At 35.3% G+C, this 25,159-nt stretch overlaps 3 protein-coding genes and 1 long non-coding RNA gene across 4 annotated transcripts in view; 2 read left to right on the top strand and 2 right to left on the bottom strand.

Moving 5' to 3' along the window:
• LOC107681058 (NAD(P) transhydrogenase, mitochondrial-like) overlaps positions 1-13,004 on the bottom strand; it is a 54,281-nt gene extending 41,277 nt beyond the window's left edge. The window contains exons 1-5 of the mRNA XM_016477209.1: positions 12,908-13,004; positions 10,732-10,922; positions 3,787-4,016; positions 3,491-3,708; positions 2,095-2,182 (exon numbers count right to left, since the gene is read on the bottom strand). Of these exons, the coding sequence (XP_016332695.1) occupies positions 2,095-2,182; positions 3,491-3,708; positions 3,787-4,016; positions 10,732-10,879 (684 nt within the window). The 5' untranslated portion in view covers positions 10,880-10,922; positions 12,908-13,004. The remainder of the gene's footprint in view (positions 1-2,094; positions 2,183-3,490; positions 3,709-3,786; positions 4,017-10,731; positions 10,923-12,907) is intronic.
• Positions 13,005-15,849: 2,845 nt separating this feature from the next.
• LOC107681168 (coiled-coil domain-containing protein 80-like) lies at positions 15,850-19,900 on the top strand. Its single transcript, XM_016477371.1, has 7 exons — positions 15,850-17,546; positions 17,638-17,794; positions 18,283-18,416; positions 18,496-18,653; positions 18,737-18,840; positions 19,177-19,257; positions 19,348-19,900. Exons 1-7 carry the CDS (start codon positions 16,374-16,376, stop codon positions 19,659-19,661), a joined length of 2,121 nt encoding a protein of 706 aa, XP_016332857.1. The 5' UTR covers positions 15,850-16,373; the 3' UTR covers positions 19,662-19,900.
• On the bottom strand, positions 19,445-22,738 carry LOC107681170 (uncharacterized). The gene is made up of 3 exons (XR_001633225.1): positions 22,315-22,738; positions 19,605-19,657; positions 19,445-19,524 (listed from the first exon to the last, which is right to left on the bottom strand). It is a non-coding gene; the product is annotated as an uncharacterized LOC107681170 (long non-coding RNA).
• fyb1b (FYN binding protein 1 b) overlaps positions 20,921-25,159 on the top strand; it is a 23,163-nt gene continuing 18,924 nt past the window's right edge. The window contains exon 1 of the mRNA XM_016477367.1: positions 20,921-20,986. Coding sequence (XP_016332853.1) covers positions 20,984-20,986 — 3 coding nt within the window. The 5' untranslated portion in view covers positions 20,921-20,983. The remainder of the gene's footprint in view (positions 20,987-25,159) is intronic.

Raw genomic sequence — 25,159 nt, forward strand, 5'->3', positions numbered from 1 at the left:
AAGTCGCATTTGTCATCCGTCACCGTGACAGCAAGTGGACTTTTGAAACTGGAATAATGAGTGGATTATGCATTTCAATTCACAAGAGAGGAATAACACGGATGGAACTTTCTTGGCAAGGAGGATTGTGTGCATCACAGTCAGGTACAAGGGAGAAGGCTTACATTAGGTAAGACAAAAAGTTTAATTTTCGCAACTTGTTTATCGACTTAATAGCAATTTGCTGTGGAATATGTGCCGATCGGGTCCAGTCGGGTCTGTGTCTTTCCGGCCGGGTTCGGGTCCATCTTTCAAATAATTGACGGTCCGCGTCGGTTCCGGGTAGTACATTTTTGACATTTCTCGGTTCTGCACAGGCCCCGGTCCAACTTTCAAAATAATAGACGGGTCCGGGTCGGTTCGATGTAGCACATTTACGAAATTTTGGACCCGTGTAGACCTCTACAATGTGGTTCTAAGGATGTTACGGCGCCCCCTAGCACCACAAATTGACTAATAACATCTGTAAATCAGTCTCTCCTGGTGTCCTGGAGTTTGATAACACTTGCTAAATATGTTAATTGGACAAATAACCTACAGTAGGTTAGAGACAGAAAAGAAAATGGAAACTTGATTTGAGATACTTAAAAAAAAAAAAAAAAAAAGTAGTGTGGAGATTTTTATAACACCACCTACATATATACACTTATATACACTGCCATTGGGATTAGTAAGATTTGTTTTTTTAAAGAAGCTCATGCTCATCAAGGCTGTATCTATTTGATCAAAAATACAGAAACTGGAATTTTGTGAAATATTATTGCGATTTAAAATAACAGTTTTCTATTTTGATATTCTTTAAAACAGAATTTATTCCTGTGAAGCAAAGCTGAATTTTCAGCATCATTACTTTAGTCTTCAGTGTCACATGATCCTTCAGAAATCATTCTAATATGCTGATTTATTATTACTATTGGAAACAGCTGTGCTGCTTTTTTTTAGGACCTGTGATACTTTTTTCAGGATTCTTTGACAAATAAATGTTAAAAATAAAAGTTTTTATTCAGTGTTTATTTTATTTTTTTTGTTACAATATACACTACTATTCAAAAGTTTGGGGTCAGTACATTTTTTCTTTTTTAAAGAAATTAATACTTTTATTCAGCAAGGATGTGTTAATTGGATAAAAAGTGATAGTAAACACTTATATTGTTAGAAAAGATTCCCATTTTGCAAAAAAATACTGTTCTTTTTAACTTTTTATTCATCAAAGAATCAAAGAAAAAAGTATCACAGGTTCCAAAAAAAATATTAAGCAGCACAACAGTTTCCGTATAAACACTAATAATAAATCAGAATATTAAAATGATTTCTGAAGGATCATGTGACACTGAAGACTGAAGTAATGATGCTGAAAATTCAGCGCTGCATCACAGAAATAAATTACATTTTAAAGTATCCATATTAAGAAACCAATATTAGAAATTGCAATAATATTTCACAATATTACTGTTTTTTCTGTATTGTTGATCAAATAAATACAGCCTTTATTAGCATAAGAATCTTAAAAACATTAAAAATCTTACTGATGCCAAACTTTTGAACGGCAGTGTACACTATAAAAAAATTTGGGGTCAAAAAGGTTTTTTGAATGTTTTTGCATATAATTAAAAAAATACTTAAAAAAAAAAAAAAAACTTTCTGAACAATTACTACAACTAACCTATTTTAATATATTTTATAATGTTAAAAATCTATTTCTGTGATGGTAAAGCTGGATTTCAGCAGCCAAGCCTTAGTCTTCAGTGTCACATGATCCTTTGACATGAAACATTTCCTATTATCATTATTGAAAACATTTGTGTTACTTAATATTTTTGTGAAAATTAATGCATCCTTGCTGAATGAAAGTATTAGTTTCTTTCAAAAAAAAAAAAAAAAACAACAGCCTTTTTAAAATTCAAACTCTGAAATAAACAGAAAAATCTAATTTGGGTAAGTATGAACAGTGCTAATATCTTCATCCAAGACCTAATGTGAGAAGTGTACGGCAATGAATCAAGCAAACTCAAATAAAAAACACTCCGGACACGTGTGTGGTTATGCCAAGCATACCTTAGCAGGAGGAACCTTCCCCGCGGCTGTGATCTGACCAGTAAAGAAGCGGCCAAAGTTGTTGGCTGCCAGGACCACGGCTTTATAACTGCCAAGAAAAACAGAGGCACATCAGTCACAGCTGCTGATGAGGCAGGAATCAAGACACTTTACGCTGGCCACAAATCTCACATTTGTTGACACTAATGACATTCAAGATTTAGTTAAACAGGTCACAGCAGACTGGCCTGTGAAGTCTGACTATTTGTCTAGTATTTCCCACTAAAAATAATAATAATAATACATTTAGAAAAAAAAAATAAATACAAAAAAGTTTTAAAATATCTTAAATATCTTTAAATATGCAAATAAGGAATTATCTAATTTAAATAAAAAAATATTGCAAATTAAACATTGCATACATACAGAACAGAAATCTTAATGTAAAAAGCCATGTTCAAAATTATTATTTTTTTCCCCGACGTATTAGTGCTAAAGGTTTATAGACGGGAATTGGATCTATTTTAATTAAAAAAAAATAATATAATAATAATAATAATAATAATAATAATAATAAAAGAAAACATGAAAAGAAAAGGAGAAAAACTAAAATAAAATTGCCTTTAAAGCAATGTATTGTTATTGAATTCTACATGCGTAAAAAGAAAGTGTAATGAAATGTTTGTATTTTGGATGTTTTAATAATCAAACATAAAATTAAAAAAAAACAAAAAAATAAATTAATAAAAAAGAAAATAATAAAAGAAAATAAATAGCCTTTAAAGCAATGTATTGTTATTGAATTCTACATGAGTAAATAGATAAAGTGTAATGAAATGTGTATTTTAGACGTTTTATTAATCAAACATAAAATAAAAAAGATCAATAAATAAAAATAAAATAAAAACAAAATAAAATAAATAACCTTTAAAAGCAATGTATTATTTAATTTTACATGCATAACTAGATAAAGTGTAATGAAATGTGTATTTTGGATGTTTTAATTAAACTAGTCTGAAAGAAGTCATGTTATGGAATCAAAATTGGCCAAAAATCTTTATTAGTTTTTTATTTATTAATATTATTATTATTATTAGTAGTAGTAGTAGTAGTAGTAGTAGTAGTAGTAGTAGTAGTAGTAGTAGTAGTAGTAGTAGTAGTAGTAGTAGTAGTAGTAGTAGTAGTAGTAGTAGTAGTAGTAGTAGTAGTAGTAGTAGTAGTAGTAGTAGTAGTAGTAGTAGTAGTAGTAGTAGTAGTAGTAGTAGTAGTAGTAGTAGTAGTAGTAGTAGTAGTAGTAGTAGTAGTAGTAGTAGTAGTAGTAGTAGTAGTAGTAGTAGTAGTAGTAGTGTCTTCATTATATAATACAATATAATTAAAAAAAAAAAAGTTTTTTTTTTTTTGCTTTAGATTGCCTTACCCAGCAATGTTGGCCATGGAACTGAGGGCGTCATAACCCTGAGCAATAGTAACACGGGGCACCTGGTCCATGGCCAGGACGGTGGCTTTGCGCTGGGACAAGCAGTCCATCAGCTCAGGGTTCTGAGCGGGATAGATGAAACTGACGAGGGTGGCTCCTTCACTCATGAGGTCGGCCTCATGAACTCCCAGAGCGGAGTTCAACATGGGGGCACGCACCTGTGGTGAACGGCCGGAGAGAATGAGCGTTGATGATGACACATTGAGTGAAGGTAACATAAATTAATCTAACAGTACCTTAAGCAGAACATCAGATGCAAAGACATCATTGGCGTCCTTGATGGCGGCTCCTGCTTTTGTATACATGTCATCTGAGAACTTGGCAGATTCCCCTGCACCAGACTCCACCACCACATTAAAGCCCTGCTTGATGAGAGCTTCCACTCCGGCTGGAGAGATGGCCACTCGACGCTCATTCTGAAAGATTTCCTTGGGAACGCCGACAGTCAGCTGTTTGTATGGAATGCCTGAAGGAAGTAACAGAGAATTACAGAATTAAGCAGAGTCTGGAGAGGAACATATTATTAAAGGTGACATATTATGATCACAATATGTAATATAAGTCTCTGGTGTCCCCAGAATGTGTCTGAAGTTTCAGCTCAAAATACTCCACAGATCATTTATTATATAATCAACATCTGTTTTGGTTCTGATTATCGTGCTGAAATCATGCGTTTTAAACCATATGAGTTCAAACTTCAGATATAAGGTTTTCTGAGTGCACACATCCGAAGCACATGGACAGAAAGATGCTGTCACAGCATGCGAGTACTAAACTAAGTTCTCATTCACACACAAGTTTACGTTAAAAACACACGAGTTACAAAAACAGTCGGTTATGTCTGTGAAGGTAAACAGCTGGGAAATAAATCGCTTGTTTATTTTAGATCTGTGTGGCAGCAGCAATATTCAGTAGCCTAAATAAATCAATAAATCCACTGCTCTCTTGTCTCCTCTGAGGCTGGGACTCTAAATAGTGTTCTGTGCTCGTCTGTGCAGCCAAAGACAGAACAGTTAGCATGTTTTGCTCAAACTTTCGCCATGGCATTAGAGCTGGTACACCGTTGTCGCTTGTGAAAACACAATGACGGTGCCTTGAGTGGAAGTTTACAGATTAAGGGGCGGTAATATTATAATGAGATCCCTTTGCCACGTCACCAAGGGAGCGAAATCAGACGCGCTAATTTTCTCAGACGCTTGCAGAAAAAGGCTTACCTAAATAAAGTGATTGGGTTAATCTTTTTCACGTTTCCTTGGTTGGTAGATGCACCAGGGACCTGATTATAGCACTTAAAACCTGGAAAAGTCAGATTTTCATGATATGTCACCTTTAAGTGTTCGTGTCAAATGTAAAAGTTCAAAAGGTGGGTCCTGCACCAGCAGGGCAACTGTCATTGAAATTAATGGGAATGATAACTAGTAGGGAATAATTAGCTTTCAAGGTATTATGAAAAATGTTAGAATTGGTAGACAATTAATTTAAAAAAATTTAAAAAGCATAACTATTCACATTTAATTTTAATATAAAATCATTATAAATAAATGCTATTTTATTTATATGGATACACAGGTTAACAAAGTTATCAGCTCATTAAGAAATACTAAATGTAGGGATGTCCATCAATTTGACACGAAGTTTCTCAAAACTCATAAAGATACTTTAGCTCCTGTTATTTCTCATTTAATTAATTTATCATTTGAATACAGTGTTTTTCCTACTGCATGGAAGCAAGCCATTGTTTCTCCTATTTTTAAATTCTGGGATCATTTCGAGGTTAGCAACTATAGACCTATCACCATACTGCCAGTAGTCTCAAAGGTTGCGGAAAAGGTAGTTCTTGAACAACTGACATCTTATCTTAATACAGCTAAGGTTGGTTTACACTGCACGCAATTTTCAGAGTAAATCATTCTACTGAAACAGCTAGGCCTACTTTACATTTAACAGAGCAAATAAAATCTAGGCTTGATAAAGGTGGAACAGTTGGTGCTATATTTTTAGATTTGCGTAAAGCCTTCGACACAGTTAATCACAATGTTCTTCTTTCTAAATTATCTAAGTTTCAATTTTCATCTGGGGCTTTAGCATGGATTTACTCATATTTATCAAATAGACAGCGATGTGTAAAAATCAAAGGGGTTCTTTCCAATAACTTAAACTGTACAACGGGCGTACCCCAAGGATCAATATTAGGCCCTTTATTATTTAGTCTGTACATTAATGATCTCTCAAAGCAGTGTGAAGGGATACAAGTGCAAATGTATGCCGACGATACTGTTATTTTCACACATGCGAGAACAGCAGTTAGCAGCTGAAAAACTAAATGTTGCTATGGAAAGGATTACACAGTGGTTAGAGCAATCGTCTCACCTTGAACACTGGTAAAACAAAAGGGATGTTTTTTTCTAAAACAAATGTGTGTTCTTCCAATGCAGATATTTTTATACATGGTGAAAATATAGAAATTGTTACTGAGTTTAATTATCTTGGTTTAACACTGGACTAGGGGTGTGCGATATTGACAAAAAATTATATCTCGATATTTTCTGGGACCTGAACCTTAGTTTTAAAAAACAAGTAAAGAAAATGGTGAGGACTATAAAATATAACGATCAATTTCAGACAAATTAGACAATGTCTACCCACTGCTGTAGCTAAGAATTTTATGCATGTTACAATCTTTTCTCATCTGTCATACTGTCTGACATGCTGGGTCAAGCAAGAGAAACTGTTATTAAACCTTTAAAATCTCTTTATAAGCAGACTTTAAAAACAAAAAGCCTAACTATCACCACTGTAGGTTTTTGGAGAAATACAATTTTTTGAGCTTTGATAATTTCAGACTTTTCTCAAATTTGTGTATGGTATAGGCTTGCCGCGATAGACAGTGCTGGCGGTGATACCGGTGTTAAGCCGCAACACCGGTTACGTCATTTGCCCACCGCGTCACTGACCCCCACCGTCGTTTAGATTTTTGGTTTCTAAACAAAATGCAAAAGCGCCTGTTTGGCAATATTTTGGATTTTGAAAAGCCTGTTGACTTTTGCCGTTTATCTAAAGTGATTTTGGAAGTTTTTTTTTAAATATTTGTTTTTTATTTAATTGGTTCCACATTGTTTGCTGATTTTTACTTTATTTAAACTTTGTGTCATTTATTTATTTTATTTGACATTCGTTTTGCTAATAAACATTCTACGTTTCTTATTTATTTGGTTATATATTATACATGTTTACTTATTTCCAGTTTTGTATACCTATTAAACTTTATGTAAGTTATTTGTTATTTTATATTAGGCATAGCCTGCCCTATAGCGTGGTGTATTTTTATTTGTTTTGTTAATAAAAGTTCTATGTTTTATATATACGCTAAAGTGAGTTTGACGTTGTATTTTGTTGTTGCATTCAAGCAATTGACGCCGAACTGCCGCTAATTCAAAAGTGAAAGTAAAATGCGCACGGCGCTTTTAAGCTATTTAAAAGTCAAGGAAAGCGAGGAAAAGAGGGAAAATTCAAATGAACTAAAAACGAACAATTGCTTTACTCCGAATGGCCGCTATTTGAAAGTGAAAGTAAAATGTGCACACCGCTTTTACAAGCTATTTAAAAGCGAAGGAAAGCGAGGAAAAGAGGGAACGCCCCCGCGGTGATACCGGTATTACCGGTGTTGTCACACGTCGATTAACCGGTGTGAAAATTTCCTCGCCGTCACAACCTTAGTATGGTATATAAAATTTTGTATTTTAAAAAATTTTATACAATTTTAAATGGTTTGGCCCCTTCCATACTTCGTGATTTTGTGCATTTTCACTCTACAGCCTCTGTAAGATCTACTAGATCATCATTTACTAGTGATTGTGTTGTTCCTTTTCGTCATTCTGTCTTTGGATCATCTTCTTTCTCAGTGAAATTATCATACAATTATCATACAAAGCAAAGATTTTTTTTGATATTGTACTTTAAAAAAATAGATACATTAGGTTTTAGTAATTTAGTAGATTTAAATCTAAAATATTTAACACTATCTTTACATGTGGTATTTTTTTTACACATTCATACATTATATACTATACATATTTAAACAAAATAAAATAGATGCATTTTATTTTGTATTATATATTAAAAATATTTACATTGTATTAGTGTTATGTAAGAACACATTAGATTCGTTTTCATTTTAAATGTAATTTTATATGCCATAAAATGTACAAATTCTTTAGATTAAAAAAAATAGTACTAAAAAATATTCTGAAAATTGGATATTCCTATTTTAAAATTACAACACTAGCAGCAACTCATGTTGTGATTCTTTATATCTTTAAAATGTTCACCTTTTTAAAGAAATTTGACTCAATCCTCAGGCATATTTTCGGTTTAGAGAAACTAATACCACAGAAACAAAGTGAAGTGTGAAAAGCTGATCTCAGGCTGCTCTCATAGCCAGTATCTTTTTAGACCATTTCTAACCGTGCAGACTCTCCATTTTGAACTCAAGGATAGGTCAAAGAGAAAAGCAGTACAATAAAGATAAGAGTCAGACTAACAAATGGTGAAGCAGTTCATAAAGACCAATGGGTGGTTTAAGAGAAATGTGTAAAACTTTCGAGACCTTTGTAATGGACTGTAGGTCCATGAGGTCTCTGTAATGGTGCGTTCACACCAGACGCGAAGCGAATATGCGCATCGCGCCACTCGCTCTAGATTACTCGCGGCATGTTTTTCGTGTCACTCGCGCGAATAAAAACAGAGCGATCAACCATGGTGGAGATGACTACAATCGCTGTTTTGTACCTGTTGTCAAAAAGTCCCAAATACAATGGAAAGCCAAACGCCGACGTGTCTGGGTTCACAGCACCATCCAGAGGAGGATGAATAACGTTAGGATCCTGTATTAATGTGTGTGTTACATTTTACTACTGTATATATACACTGATATTACTATTATTTTTATTATTGATAGCAGCATCTCTGTAGCCATGCTAATAAAATACAACTACTACAACTGATTTTAACTGTTTTCTATGCTCCAGACCTATATAATAACAGACGGCTGCAATAATGCTCTCTTCTATTGTCTGATTCAACCAGACGTGCCTATAAGCTCTTCGCTGATTGGCTTGCGCGAGAACGCGTCAGGCGAATTTTCCGCTCAAGTTGAAATTTTTGAACTTGCGCGAAAGACGCGATTGAGGCGAATATCTCGCGTTCGCGGCAAACGCGTCGCGCATTTCGCGTCATTCGCGTCGCCTGGCGCGAATTCGCCTCTATTCGCGTCTTTGCATTGACTTTGTATGTAATCTACTCGCGCGAATAATTCAATTCGCGTTTGGTGTGAACACACTGTAAGACTTGTGGTTTTACAGTTGCGTGCATTTTTACAGTAAGACAAGTCTTTGTGACTTTGCAACAGCTCCAATTCTGCAGTCATAATTTCAAAAATATAACTGAGAATTCAAGCTGTAAAACAGAGCATGGATGGGTTTTAGGACGTGTAATAAAGTAAATCAAGTTGAATGCACAACTTCACTTTATGCGTCTTGGTCTGTAAAAGATGTGCAAACAACATGTAGTCTAGACAGGCTGAATATGCATCAAGAAGTCATCCAAGTCATGTTCTGCTGTTGCTAGCAAGAGGTCGCTTGTGGAAAATTCCACCACAGGCCTGATCTATAGATAACAACAACATAAGCTCACGTGAATCACTGCCCGGAGGCAGACACACTGAACCAACAAAGAGCAAAGACAACTCAAAAGTATTTGGACACTTCAGCCATATGTAAATATGAAAAAATGAATAAATGTCACTGAATTAGATATCAACTGGTGACATTTAGCATTACAAAAATTACATTTTCTTGGAAACCTGCATTACTTTGATATTTTGTTATCAAATGCAATTAAATTTATAGCTGCATATATGTTTAAATATGTTTGAGGCCACTTTATGTCACCAGGTTCAAGTTTTACATTGCGTATTTAAAACTATTTTATTAAAAAATTAACAGGACAACTTAAAACAGTTTTGCTTTCTGGCATATGGAAGGGCAATTCACTTTTTTGTTGTTGTTGTTGTTGTTATTGAAAACAAGAGACTATTCAAGAGCATAATGCCAATGTCAAACCTGGCCAATCATGATACAGCTTTATAATAACAACACATACTTTATAAAGAAATTTAGACAATTACACACTACTGTTCAAAGTCTGGGCTCAGTAAGATTTTATTTAATTGAAAAAATATATATACTTTTATTTAGGACACATTCAATTGATCAAAACGGATGGTAATGACATTTCTGTAACATATTAGAATGATTTCTGAAGCATCATGTAGCACTGAAGATTGAAGAACACATAGCTTTGCCATCACAAGAATAAATTACATTTTAAAATATATTACAATTTAAAATATTTTTACTGCATTTTTGATCAAATGTAGCCTTGGTGAGCATAAGTCAATTCTTTCAAAGAATTAAAAAAAATATCATACTGACCATAAACTTTTGAACAGTACTGTGTCAATAAATAAATACAAATGAATATAAAATTATTACTAAGTATTTCAGGTGTTTTCCCCCAATTCCAGACTTAAATGGAAACAAAGTGAATATATGAGGCCCAAAAACATCTTATAACCACACTGAATTCTGGCAGTCACCACAGACATGTGTTTCTTTTCCCAGCAGGCATTCTCCCGCATGAGTCCTGGTTCCTCAGCTGACACACTGCCAGAAATAACTTGCCTCAGCTGTCATTACCATTCTTCCCCCTCTCAAAAAAACATCTGCCATTAATGGCAGGTCTCCAACAAACGCTGTATCCAAGCAGCCAGTACGCTACACAGGTCACTTACAGTGCACTCATTCATATCCCGAGACCTTCAATGCAGGTAATAGTGGCAGAACAAGCAGGGGAGGGACACACTGACCTTGAGGGTCACTGCCCATGGACTGCTACAGAAGAGTAGAAAGATGTTTGGGAATGTTTCATTCGCTTTTGTTATACTTTAAAACTAAATCTGCTGAGGTAAAACAAATTATGTTTATGGATAAGCACCAGCAAAACATACTCAAGGACTTACTGAGGGGAAAAAAATTTGATTTAATGTCCTCAACCACCTCAAGTCACCCCAATTACTAAAACAGAATGTGTTATATATCAACTCAATATTCCAGGACCGTTACCTGGACTAGCGAGGCGAGAGAGGGCTTGATGGGTCCTAAAGAACCGCACGCATGGTGTCTTCACCGTCCGGACACTCTTAGCACAGACCAGCCCGGAGAACAGGGGGCTGGAACAGCTGGTGGCAACCACGCGCAGAAGACTCGCCATTGGAGACGCAAGGAGGAGCTGTGCAGTCGGAACGACCCTCCTCCTACATGTGAGGGAGAGAGATAGAAAGAGGGAAGAAGAAAAGTAAGCCGGCTGACCTATCCCATAATGCTCCACTCTGCCCCAGTCACTGCAGCTCAGATGTTAACACACCTCCAAGGTAACACACACATGCTCACAGTTCACACAAGTGCGTGACTGTTAATTGGGCATTGAGTCACGAGGTCCTCACACTTTTACCATTTTTAAAGAAATTAATACTTTTATTCAGCAAAGATGCATTAGATTTAACAAAAATTACAGTAAATAAAAATGCGTCAGTTTCTACAAAAAAAATCAAGAAGCTTATTATGATCCTACACTGATAATAAGAAATGTTTCTAGATATGTGAATTTTAGAACATTTTAATCATAAAAAAAAATTGTATCCAAAATTAATTTTATTAAAAAAAAAAAAAAAAGTATTTTATTACACACAAAAATTATAATTTTATGGCATCAACTAAACAACAATTGATCTCAAACTAGCATTTAATGGCATTTCAGGATTTATTTTGTACACTATTTTTTTTAAAGTAGCTAATAAAAAGAATATTTTGTTTTTATAGCGTTTCTTCATTATTCTTTATTATTCTCCATTATATCTACAGCCTCTAAAGAACTTCATGGCTCTTTGCAAGTCTATTTGTACTGACACAAAACAGATCAATTAATCCACATGGTGAATCAGTCAAGGTCACACTAAGGCAAACACTGAAATGTGTAGAAGTGTATTTGTTTAGGTAAGAACTATCGGATATGAAGGTGATAAGGGTTTTTCTGAGTGGGACAGTGCAAGTCACACAGTAGCAGGAGGCCTTGCAGGTCCTTTATTGTCACCATAAACATTGTCTGCAAGAGTTGTCTCCAGAATATACAAAAATAATAATTAAGGAACGTCATAAAAACAAAGACGTCTTTGTAGCTTTTGATCAATTTAAATACATTTCAAAGAATCTTGTTGTTTTGTAATATTGAATAATACTATTCTATTAACATTTTTTAAACATCATAATGACATTGCAGGACTTTTACTGTTAAATACTTTTAATATTTGTAAAGTCGCTTTGGATAAAAGCGTCTGCTAAATGAATACAATGTAAATACTGACATTGTGGTCAAGACTTCTCAAGTAGAAGTGATACAGACATTTGATAGGTTTATTTTATGTTAGACAAATACTTTATCAAACCTATCTAATAGGTCTCAGAACAAAATGGGTCTTACAAATAGGCAAGGGACACCCAAAAGATTGTGTATTCATGGAATGTGCAAGAAATACACAGTTTCCATTTATACACCAGTAGACGTCTGTGTAATTTTTTTAGATCCATCCCACACATAAAAGCAGTGCAGGAGTTATGCATGTATGAGGGCGTGGGAAACAATCAAATCACCGATTTAATTAAATGTGTGCAGACAGACTCTATTGGATTATCGTGCCAAATCTAGATCCAGAACCACGTCAGCGGACCAGAGGAATCACATAGGTTAGATGTGGGGCACCGTGCTTTAACTTTATTAACTACAAGGTTCGGACAATTATATTATATTTAACATATACGATGAGGGGGGATTGGCATCAGAAATAACGGTGTTTTTCCTTGTGCCTAGAGTTTGTTACTGGGCAATGCAAAAGTCATTAATTCAAACAGCTCAATGGCACAAGCCACGCAGAATTTCTGCGTTTTAGAAACACATTTTAATTCATAGAATGCGGCCCATGCACAGCAGTCCTATTCATTAAAATCATGCGTTTGCATGGCTTCTTTTCGGAAGGGCAATGCGGCTTCGGGGTCGGTGAGCCGACAGAAGGCGGGCACAAGCGCTCATTTCCCCTTCATTCTAACGTTAGCTTGTTAGCTAAGCAGAAACAATAACTGCAGGCTGTCGTTTGCATTTAGAGATCAAAGCAATACGTGCCCAAATGCATTTCTTGCGATCAAATGACAAGGTGGAGGAGATCGATAATGAAATTGAAATTCTCACCGAGTCGAGACAGAGCATCAATGAGCGACCTTTGAAAGCGGGGACGCACAGCTTACAGCCGCCACCCGGAAGCACTCGCGCTCACCTCGATCTGCGCTTTCATTCCACCGTCAATCAACGCATGTGAATGAAGCCCCGTTCACACTGCCAGCGACTTTTTCGCTGTATGTCGCTAGACTCTGTGCTGTGAAAAGACGCTTGTGGGCGTTCCTACTGCTGTCGCTCTAATGTTATTGGTAGACTGCACGTCTGGACATATCTGGACATATAAAATGCAATCACAAACTGTATATTGCCGGTAAAACTAAGATATCATTCTATTATGACTAGGAATTAGACTTAAAAGAAATAAAAGTAGCATTCTGCTGTTGGAGAGTGTTGTTATATAAACTACAGCAGTGCTCGTGCATTAAATCATTCACCGGTGCTAAACTGCTCACTGCAGCATGTAATTAACAACTCGAACCATCAATGTATGAATCAAACTCACTTAGACAGCCAACGGTTTCTTTTCTACGCGTCATACTTTATATCCATGTATGTGGTTACAATAAAATAATATAAAACAGTGAAATCGCTCAGGAAATCTGTCCTGTCTTGCCTGCACTTGAGACGATGACGTGTGAGCGCCACTGACAGATTCTTCACTCCTATTGGTTGTCGCTCGCGAAATTCGCTGCTTATTTGCATAAAGTTGAAGAATTCTGAACTTTTATCGCTTGACTCTCATCGCTTGACACGCCCACATTCCGTCGCCAACGGTCACTGTCGCTCGTGTCGCCGGGAGTCGCCAGCTCTCCATTGAAAATGAATGGGATTATGTCGCTCTGTCGCTGTGTGTCGCTGGCGGTGTGAACGGGGCTTCAGTCATGTGCTGTGCCTGTGGGCGTTTGTTATCGAGATCTAAAGCCCCGTTCACACCAAGAACCATAACTATAAAGATAACGATATTAGCGTCCACACCGGTGAACGATATCGTCTGTTTATTCTAAGCGCACATGCGTCTGCCGCTTTAAATTCTCGAGCTCGTTACAGCAGGATGGATTCTGATTGGCTGTCAGTGTTTTATCGTTTATCAGCTGGAAAAAAATCGTTTTGAAAGTGATCACAACGATATCGTTCCTCTGTATCGTTATAGTTGTGGTGTGAACTATGCTATTCTTTAATATTGAGAACGATTTTTAGAACTATATATTTATCGTTATCTTTTATAGTTATCGTGCTTGGTGTGAACGGGCCTTTACAGACACTAGTTTATCTTTTGAATAGACACAATCTAGGCATAAAACGCGATTTCGAACAGAATTTTAACGAAAAACAAAGTTTGTGTGTCAGACATCAGATTGTGTTGGGATTGTGTTGCTTTTGATTCAGGGGAGATACAAAACTGGGATAAACTTTGATGTAATGGGAGTTGCAAAATTGTATCAAGATAACTATGGTATTTTGTTGGTAAATACAGTTATTATTTGACCGTGAATAAATTAAAATGTTTTCTGTTTCAAACATTTTTGACTAGCTTTTTAATTTCCAATTTTAATGTAGTCTATATTTACATTTAATTTAATTTAATTTTCAATGCTGACCAAGTTTTTTTGTTTGTTTTTTGTAACAAATACTGCAGTATGGTATTTTGACCGAAACTATAAATATCTGCGATTAAATATTTAACAATTAAGAAAGAAGTCGCAACTGTCAATCAGAATAAACGATGGTATATTTTGGGGTAAGTAAATAAATAAAGCAAGCCACCGATAAGTTAAATGTAAACTACTTTATTAAAAATAAAATACTTCTATAAATACATATTTCCTTTATTTATTTTATTACTATTTTATTTATAATTCGGTTATTAATATTTAACCGAAATCTCTGATGTGATGGCAACTTTTTGGACTTACTGAGATTCACATGTCCAGCGGAGGGCGGTAGTAGACAAGGACAATACTTCAACACTGAACTCAAAAAAAAAAAAAAGGAAGAAGAGAAAAATAAAACTGAGAAATTTTGAGAAAGGAGCTTCAGATGACTAGGCTCTTGATTTTCTGCTGCAATGTACACCGTGCAATTACAATTCTACACGCAGTCTGTTCACAAGCAACAGGCTATAAAGGGCTCCAAAGTCCAAACCACACAATTTTTGGCCTGATAAAGTTTTTAGCCTGATAAATTCTTGCTTTCTTAACCTCTAGAAAATGGGTGAAACTCAAGGTAGTTAACAGCCTAACAATACAAATAATAAACACTTGGTCATAAAAAATGAAAACAATTCAACAAGTAGCCTAACTCTGATATATGTTTTTAAAAAATCCTATAAAGTACATGTAAATTAAAAAAAACATTTAATTAAACCTTTTGAATTGAATAGACTGTATCCATATGTTCTGTCAGTACTGGCTGGTGCTGTTTGAAGTTTCCCCTGTGTTTCTCATATGTTTCTGTTCAACTAAATCCATTTGTGGAATGTCTGTGTACCATGACTGTTAACCATTAACTTCAACCCAGATTGCTACAGCCACTTCTCACAATTCTTCTCACACCTGGAAAAAAAGTTTAAGCTTTGCACTATAGGACAAATAAAAATCCAATGCATTAATTAAAAGAAGGCTTTTGTATGTAGATTAAGATCGTTTATGTAAAAAGGTTGTTTTAAAGGGATATGTTTAACATTTTATTTCATATTTGGATCACACATAATATCTTATTTTTCAGTCAGTCTGAGCAATAATAACTTTGCTATCTTCAGTTTAAAAATGTAAGCTTAACTCTTTCAACCTTTTCTTTCACTTCCTAGCTGTTAACATCACGTGTGTTGGACATGCATTTCTCTACGCAAATGTCTTTCTAATTTCAGTGTACTAATAAGAAACCAAATTTACAGTGTCACATAGCCTAAACTTTATTTAGTTTGATACCAAAACAAGTATAGATTTGCATGTAAGTTGGTCTCACAAAAAGAAATACAGTAAGATTTTTGGAGTTCTGGTCCTAATCATCATAGTTTTGATGTCTGTTTTGCAGATGCATCGAGAGTGAACCGGGACAATGAAGATTGGTTTGCCTTTGTGGATTATTATTAAAATGGTCTCTTACTCTTATTCAAACTGCCATATCGAAAACATACTAAAACCGTCAAGATACACTCTGCAATAATATTGTCCACTAAAGCAATAGCCAAAGTAAATGAAATGTTGACAACTAAGATCAAGTCACAGTGAAGTTGTAAAGGGGTTGGGTTTCATCCTGCCCTTTCATTCTTCTCCTACAACAGCTCATCCTCCATGCAGACACAAAGTTATGAGGCGCAAGAAGCTGCTCCGCATGCCACACAGCTCACCATTGCTTTGAAGCGCAGTTATTCCAAGAGTTTCCTGTAACAAGGTCGAACTCTAATGTGAACCAGAAGCTGCTATTTCTCTCTCTGCCTCCTTACTCTGTAGGTTAGTGGAGAGTGTGAAGTCTCGCTATGTCTCGTCTGTGGATCTTCTTGCTTCTGTTGGCACACTGGATCAACAGCCCGGTGCTTTCTGCAAAAGGAGGCAAGAAAAAACACCAAGTGAAGAATCAAAGTGGCCCTGCAACTCCCAAGGAGGACGTTGGGTCAGATGGAGCTCCCGAGAGTCCATCGGAGTCTGACTTCTTGGCTGATTTTGCCGGGAAACACCGCCTGTGGGTGATCACCGCACCATTGCACAGTGACAACTATCTGCGTATGATGGAGAAGCAGATTCAGGAGTCTGAAGGACTGAACTGTCGCTTGGCAGAGAGAGACACGCTCATCGTCACTATTATTCAGAACGCCATGATGGAAGGCAAAATCCAACGTAATACCTTGCAAGGAGAAGCCACTGTGGAGGTTATGGACTCTGAAATGGTAAGCAAACTTCTCCATTACCTTGAGCTGGAGGACCATACCTTCTCCATGCTGATTCTGAAGAAGAACATGAGGGTTAGTGAGAGATTTCCTTACCCGGTTCGCGTTGAGGCCATTCTTGAGGTCATCGACCAGCTGCCTGTGCGAAAGTTGGAGAAGGTCGCAAGAAAGGGGTTACCAGTGAAATGCAAGATCACAAAGAAGAGGTTAGTGGTGAAGAAACAGGGTTCTGGCAAGCGTAGGACCTTCAGTCCACAGAAGCATGCGAATACCACGTCCATCTTCCTGACACAGAAGACACGTCTTGACAAAAAGGCAACTTTGAGAAACAAAGTACAAGATATTTTGAGTGGGCGTTCACGATTCGTCATCCGTAAAACGACAGGCAGCACAGGCAACAGCAAACCATCAGCTAAAGGAGGTTCAAAATCTGGATCTAGTGGAAATGAGAGGCTGAAGCACGATGACCAGAAGAAAACTCCAGATAGTGACAGACACCCAGAGTCAGAAACAGAAGTGAAAAAAGCTTCGGAAGCAGATAAAACACATGTTGGTGCAAAATTACATTTTGACACCCTCAACGAGGGGTTCAAAGGAGAGCAAACCGTTGACCATTCAAGCTCCAAAAAGAAAGGCAAAGGAAAGGATGGCAAGAAGAAAAAGGGGAAAGGAGGGAGGAGGAAGTCACAACGAGAAGCAGATGATAAGGAAAAGGCAGCTCTTAAAGAATTCATGCAAAACCTCAAAGGGAGAAGAAGACTTCTTGTAAGTTATTGATTGTTAAGAAGATCCATATTTGTAGATCTCCTGGTAAGAGTCTATCTGATTATGTTTTTTGTTGTTTTGTTTGGCATAGGTGATTTCATCCCCAAGTGATGTCTCAAGTCAGTATATCAAACAGAGAGATGATAATGAGCTACGTAGCTGCGAGTTTTCCCAAAGAAAGGTCTCAGTGCTGTACATCATGGGTTCAGAACGTAATCCTACACTACACATTCAACACTACCAACAAGGTAATGTATAAACACCTTTTTGCACATTGTACATAAAATAAACCACTTGTGAACGTATTTATGAAGCTTATTAGGGCTGTGTTGATGCGGCGTTCACTCAAAAGAGCCATTTGTTCATGAATTGAACCACTTTTGTCACGTTGCATGTTATGGATTCACTTAAAAGAACCAGCTCAAAAGAATCATTTGTTAATCAAACTACACTGGTTTTGCTGCATGTTTTTCATTCACTAAAAAGAACCAGCTCTTTAGAGAATAATTTGTTCATGATTTGAACCTGTCTTGTCGTATGCATGTATGTTTTTGTTTCCCTTAAAAGATCCGGCTCTCGAGAGCCATTTGTTTGTGATCGAGTCATATTTGTTTTGCTGTGTAGTTAATAACATTTAAATGAAGTACATTCAGATCGTTCTAGCTTATGCATTAGTGTTGGGCTTACGGTGTCGCACAATTGAATGTAAAAACGCCTGTTGCTTCTTTCGAAACAGATTTAGAGTCTCCACAAGCATCCCTGCCAGAAAAGTTCAGAAACCCTGAGTTAATCAGCGAGATCCGCAGAGAATATGGGCTGGACTCCAAAAACTTCTCAATGGTGTTGACTGACTATGACCTGAGGCCTAATGTAAGAACACTTTTTTTCTCCTAATTCACAGTGACTTTGAAAGACTACCGAATCAAAGGCATACTTCATGTGGTTTTAGCTTAACAGGGTTTTCAACAAGCCAACAGCTCCTTCCGATTTACTGGATTACATTGACAACTTTCCATCACGTCGGTCTGAGAAGGAAGAGGAGAGAAAACTTCCATCACCCTGCTCTAAAGCAGAAATGAACAATCAAGAGGAGAACTCGCTTCTGAGGTAAACACCTTGAGTTTCCCAATGCTTTAAGCTATGATTAATAATCATTCCAATTGTTCTGATTATCATATATGAATTCTCAGGTTTATGTCCAAACGAAGACTTCTAATCATCTCAGCACCTACTGTAGATGACTACTCATTCCATCAGCAGCTTCAGGCGCTTAATGGACAGGAGTGTCCACTGGGTACTGTATGCTTCATGTTCTCTGAGCTTTTGTGGATGTCTTCAAAAATTATCAAATTAAGAGTGATACACGCTTAAGAAATAAAGGGTCTTTCAATGGGAATCAGTGGTTTCATGAAGAAACTTTAAATTTCCATAGCAAAAAAAAAAGAAGGTTATTTTATAGTGGAAAAGGGTTCTTTAGATTATTAAAATGTTCTTTTGGGAACTCAAAATGGTTCTTCTATTGAACCATCACTGAGAAAACCCCTTTTTGGAACCTTTTTTTTTTTTTTAAAGAGTAAATTATATATTATACATATGGCAACCTAACTTAAAATTGAATCCACATGGACAGGTATTCGTCATTTTGCCTTGTTGAAGATTGTGGGTACTGGATCAACAGCTTCAGGAACAGTGGAGTTTTTTCCATTGAATGGTGAGATTTTAAATCTCATTTCTTCCTCATTCCTTGCAAGTAACATCAAATATTATAGAATGGCTATGGAATATTTATCATAACCTACAGGGAAAAGTCAACCCGAGAAGGAGACACTTTCACAGGATGTGGTGGAGAGTCTCAGAAATCAGCTGAAGATAAACCATGACTACTTCAGCATGCTGGTGGTGGGTAAGGATGGAGATGTAAAGGCCTGGTTCCCATCTCCAATGTGGTCCCTGGGAAGCATCTATGACCTTGTGGACTCTATGGAATTGCGACAACAGGAACAGAAACTGCAACAAACTCTTGGAATTCACTGTCCAGATGAGAATACTGGAACTTACCATGGTTACACAGAAGAGACGGAGGACAGCTACTTGTACCACAGATCTGAGGACTAAAAGTCATCACAACAAAGACATTAGACATGCATATTGTGTACATGGCATGCATTTGTCAACCCCATATCATGTGATGCAAAACTTTACCTCTAGGACAGCTATCTTACCTGTTGTTTTCCGTGTCCTGTAAAATTTCACTTCCCTGCACTTGGTTGCACATGCTACGATGCTTAATTATAGCTAAAAGACATTGCGTGCAATTCCTGTTTTTAAAAGCTGTTGACATTAAAGGCTAGATTTCTAAGCTGTAGAAAATGTCTGAGTGTCTTTATGAGTATTGAGTTACACTACTGTTGGTAATTGGTAAGATTTTTTGTAGTGCTGGACAACGATTAATCGCAAATAATCACATCTAAAATAAGTTTGTTTATATATATGTGAGTGTGCTGTGTATATTTATTATGTGTATATATAAATACACAGTATATATTTTAAAAATATTTACTTACACATACATATATGAAACATTTTTCTTAATACCGGTACATAATATACACCTATACATAAACACAGTACGCACACATATTATGTAAACAAAAACTTTTATTTTGGATGTGATTAATCACGATTAATCGTTTGACAACACTAATTTGACAACTTTTTCCCCCATGATGGAAAAGATTATTTTTTAAGCAGCAATTATGCTTTTACAATTATCTCTAATTTTCATTCTAGTATGTTGATTTGGTGCTAAAGAAATTCAAAAACAGTTGTGCTGCGTAATATTTAAAACCGCATACATTGTTTTCAGGATTATTTGATGAATGGAAAGAACAGAATTTATTTGAAATAGAAAAAAAAATATATTTTGTAACATTATCAATGCATTTGTCACTTTTGATTCGTTTAATGCATTCTTGCTACATAAGTATTAATTTCTTTGAAAATTTTTTGCTTACCTGAAGTTTTTGAAACATTCTATATCTCTATATCTATCTCTATATCTCTCTCTATATCTTTTTTTCCTCCTATTATTACTACAGTCAACAATGAGTGTTCAGATAAGAAAAAAAGTCAAAATGCTTTGACGTTTTATACGTTTTCTCACTGTATTCAATCATCATGCTGAGCAGGGAAGCATATGAGAGTATAGGAAGAGCAATTGTGCAGTATGGCACAGGCAAATAGATTTGATGAGGAGAGAGATATGGCTTCCTGTGATGACTGTGCAGCGGTCTGCCAGCAGATAGGGGAAGTAGCCAGGAGTGGGCAGGCACTTAGTCACAAATAAACTGAAGCAAACCGAAACACATTCATCAGTCCGGTTGTGAGCTAGCAGTCCATGTGAACATCTGGGAGAGGATTTCTTTGGCTCTACCACCATGGTGAGTGCTCTCTCTGGTTTCATCCCTGAATTGTCACATATTATTGACTTGTGTCTAACTTTATGGCAGTTTTTAGAGATACTGGTTCAGAGAAATTTATGATATGAAATCAGATGGTGAGGGTGCAGGAGTTCTTCGGTGTATAAATTATCTTTCCTAGCACACTACGTTTATCCGATAGTTTGTCTACTTATTAACTCGTTACTTCTCACCTAAAATATTTCTGTTGATGTACATTCATGCATTTTTCATTATCACAGACTTTGTTAGATAAATTAAAAGATAATATGCAGAAAATAATTTCAAATGCTATGAAATTAAATGTTGCTTCGGTTACAAAATTTCACTGAAATTCACATTTTAAAAAGTTAATCTGGGGGAACATGTAGGGGATTTTATCATGTATTTTTGCAAAATTAGATTGTGTAAAAAAAAAAAAAAAAATTGTGAAATGTTTGGTCAGTTTTTGCTTCACAGACACAACTCTGTTCCTCTTCATCAGAACACACTTAAGTTTCTCTTGAATTCCTCTACCATCTGGTTTCATTGCCTAGATGCACACTCTTTTAAACCATAGATCGACTGTGCTACAGACCAGTTTAATTTTATATCTGGTTTTGCTCTTTGTGGTCACAGCAAACCATTCAGATTCAGCTCAATAATACCACATTAACAAAGTGAAACTACAGTAGGACACCTGTTTTAGATTGCATCACAGGCACAATGTGGGATCTCCCAAATCACCTTCTCATGGTCATCTAAGGTTCTCCATAACCATCTGAGAAATACACACTGACTATCCATTGGCTCTTTGTTAAGCACGCATTAACACATGCAAGGTGTCATATTCAAAACACACATTACACACATTACACAAATCATCTATCCAAAGAACGGAACTATGGACTTTTTGTGAGACTGCTTTGCATGTCGGGAGCCTTGAACAGTACAGCTGTTGTTAGTAGTAACAGCCATAAATAAATAAATAAATAAAAATGGATTCTGTATTTACCTCAGTAGATGTTAGAACAAATTTTTGAATGCATAAAAAAAAACTGAATGCTGGAATAAGAAATATTCTGATTAGTTACTATATTACATTAAGTTATCGTTTTCAGACATACTACAGCAATTGTGAAAAGACTTCCATTTCGCCATCGGAATAAAGAAAAATAAATAGTTTTATCTAATACACAATAAACTTTCTAAAAAAGCCTACTTCAAAACATATCACAAATCAATATTTCTTGGAGCAACACGAATCAATACAGTTTGCTTTAACACTCGCATACAAACATACTTATTTTGACAAACTGAATTACATTAACCTCTGACCCTGGGTCTTCACTTCATTTGAGCACAGCTGATTTTCTCATGACAGCCGTTTGATGTCAAGTTTCACAGAGCCTGAGGCCATGTCTGAGATTACACAGACATGCTCTTTGTGTGATCTCACTGCAGTAGATAAACTATCAATCCAAGTGGCATCTGCAAACAAATGATGTCTCAAGGTTTTTGGTGCAAGTTCACACAAGCAGAGTAAATACAGGTGTAGTTCATCGCTTCAACTATGGACATGTTAAACTAACGTTTGCAACTAGAAAATCTAGCAGTCATGGTCACCTTAAATTATTTAACCATGCAAAATTACTTCAGGTCCCACAACACGGTCCGAATTAAACCAGAACTTATAGATTATAGGCCTATCTGGTCCCCATCATGGGACACTAGTATACGGCTTAGTCAATTAATCAGAAAGACCATAATAATAATAAAAAAAATAAAAAAATAAATACAAAAAAAAAAAAATAATAATAATAATAATAGCTGTCAAACGATTGATCTCAATTAATCGCATCCAAAGTAAAAGTTGTTTACATAATGTGTGTACTGATATATATATATATAAATATAAATACACACACGCATGTATATATTTAAGAAAAATATGTTACACATATACACATATACATATACATATATACATATACGACAATCTATATGTAAATACACATGTAAATATTTTCAAAATATATGCTGTATGTGTGTGTCTTTATATATACACAGAACACACATGTAAACAAACTTTTATTTTGGGTGATTAATCGCAATTAATCATTTGACAGCACTAATAAGAATGATAAAAATTATATATAACAACAACAATAACAATAACAGTAACAATAACAATAACATCAATAATAACAATAACATCAATAATAACAACAACATCAATAACAACAACAACAACAATAACAATAACAACAATAACAATAACAACAACAACAACAATAACAACAACAACAATAATAATAATAACAACAATAATAATAACAACAACAATAATAACAACAACAATAATAGTAACAACAACAACAATAATAATAACAACAATAATAATAATAACAATAATAATAATAACAATAACAATAATAATAACAACAACAATAATAATAACAACAATCATAATAACAATAACAATAACAATAATAACAATAACAGTAACAGTAACAATAACAATAACAATAATAACAATAACAATAATAACAATAACAATAATAATAATAATAATAATAATAATAACAATAATAACAATAATAATAATAATAATAATAATAACAATAATAATAACAACAATAACAATAATAATAATAATAACAACAATAACAATAATAACAATAACAATAACAATAATAATAATAACAATAATAATAATAATAACAACAACGACAATAATAATAACAACAATAAGAATAATAACAATAAAAATAATAATAACAATAATAATAATAATAACAACAATAACAATAATAATAATAACAATAATAACAATAATAATAATAATAACAATAATAATAATAACAATAACAATAATAATAAGAACAATAATAATAAGAACAACAACAACAACAACAAATTACTGACAACTCTACAGGACTGCATTCAGCCCTGACAATTTTTATTTATTTTTTTTAACGGAAACAGTGGTGCGTGGAACACACTGTTCTGATGACGCAAGAGTTGCAACCATGGCAGCTGAGAAAGTGTTTGTGTTCTTTTTGAAGAATTTTCAGAGCCTGATGAAATCGGTATAAATACGTGTTTAATACTGCAAAATACGCTCGATGTTACGGTCACTGCCATTGCAGTCCAGAATAAAAGAACATCCTAATCGTGTGAAGGGATTTGTGGAAACTGTGGTTCCGAATTGTGATCCAAAATTTGCCTCGCATTTCAGGATAAGACAAACATTTCATGTGAAAGATACACTTCTTACCTCCGAGACGGTGTTATGATCTATATGACTGTGACAAACTCTTGTCTTCCCGGTGTGGAAATGAGGGAGGCAGGGTCTGAGAGCAGCTGTGCTACAGAGTTTGCCCTTTTATTGACACTTCTTTAAAACAAACAAAAAAAGGGAAGCACGAGGGCTTTTCAGCATTCACTCAAACAAAAAAAATTGGTCTCCAACCAACAGTTGTTTCTTTTGGGCAAGGCACGCGACAGCATAGCACGCTCCCCAGGCAATCTCTTTCACTCTCTCCAAGCCCTGCTTTTTATCCTGTCTCTTGACTCACTGCAAAATGAGAACACCTGTTAGATTTAATTAACGAGAGGTGTTTCCCTTAACCATCAACTCTCCAGCACTCGTTCTTCGTCTGCACAGGCCTTTAAACCACGCCCCGCTTTCCACAATGACTTTATTATTTTTATTGTGAGTATTAGGCTAATCATTATTGCTGATCACTGTTGTTGTGCTATGATATTGTAATATTTACTATTATATAATCAGAGGAGTATAGAAAAGTTTATGAAAGTGTCACTCCACAATACAATAGCAAAATATATAAATATGTATAGTATTTGTATGTTACATTAATCATTGTCTAGCACACCTTCCTAAGGAAAGGATATGGACCAGAAGACATTGCAATTACTAAATGATATTTAGAAAGACTTAAAGAAGTTCCAGATCTATACCTGTGCTCTAATTATTTCAGTTATTTTGCCTTTCTGTAAATAAACATGTGCAAACAATATACTTGCTCTTGTGAATTTATTTGGATGTTAATTACATTGTGCGAGCTGTCTCTTTAATACCGCGTGGTTTATATACATGTTGCTGCTGATTGGGCTGACATGTTTGACACACCCACCAAACAAGAGAAAACG

Source organism: Sinocyclocheilus anshuiensis, unplaced genomic scaffold (genome assembly GCF_001515605.1).
Source record: "Sinocyclocheilus anshuiensis isolate Anshui unplaced genomic scaffold, SAMN03320099.WGS_v1.1 scaffold412, whole genome shotgun sequence".
NCBI lineage: Eukaryota > Metazoa > Chordata > Actinopteri > Cypriniformes > Cyprinidae > Sinocyclocheilus > Sinocyclocheilus anshuiensis.

What these genes read in the sequence shown, in the direction of transcription:
- LOC107681168 (XM_016477371.1), top strand. Translation starts at nt 16,374, where the DNA reads ATGTCTCGTCTGTGGATCTTCTTGCTTCTGTTGGCACACTGGATCAAC. An exon ending in AAGGGAGAAGAAGACTTCTT is followed by an intron (nt 17,547 to 17,637) that starts GTAAGTTATTGA and finishes TGTTTGGCATAG; the next exon opens with GTGATTTCATCCCCAAGTGA. An exon ending in GGAGTTTTTTCCATTGAATG is followed by an intron (nt 19,258 to 19,347) that starts GTGAGATTTTAA and finishes CATAACCTACAG; the next exon opens with GGAAAAGTCAACCCGAGAAG.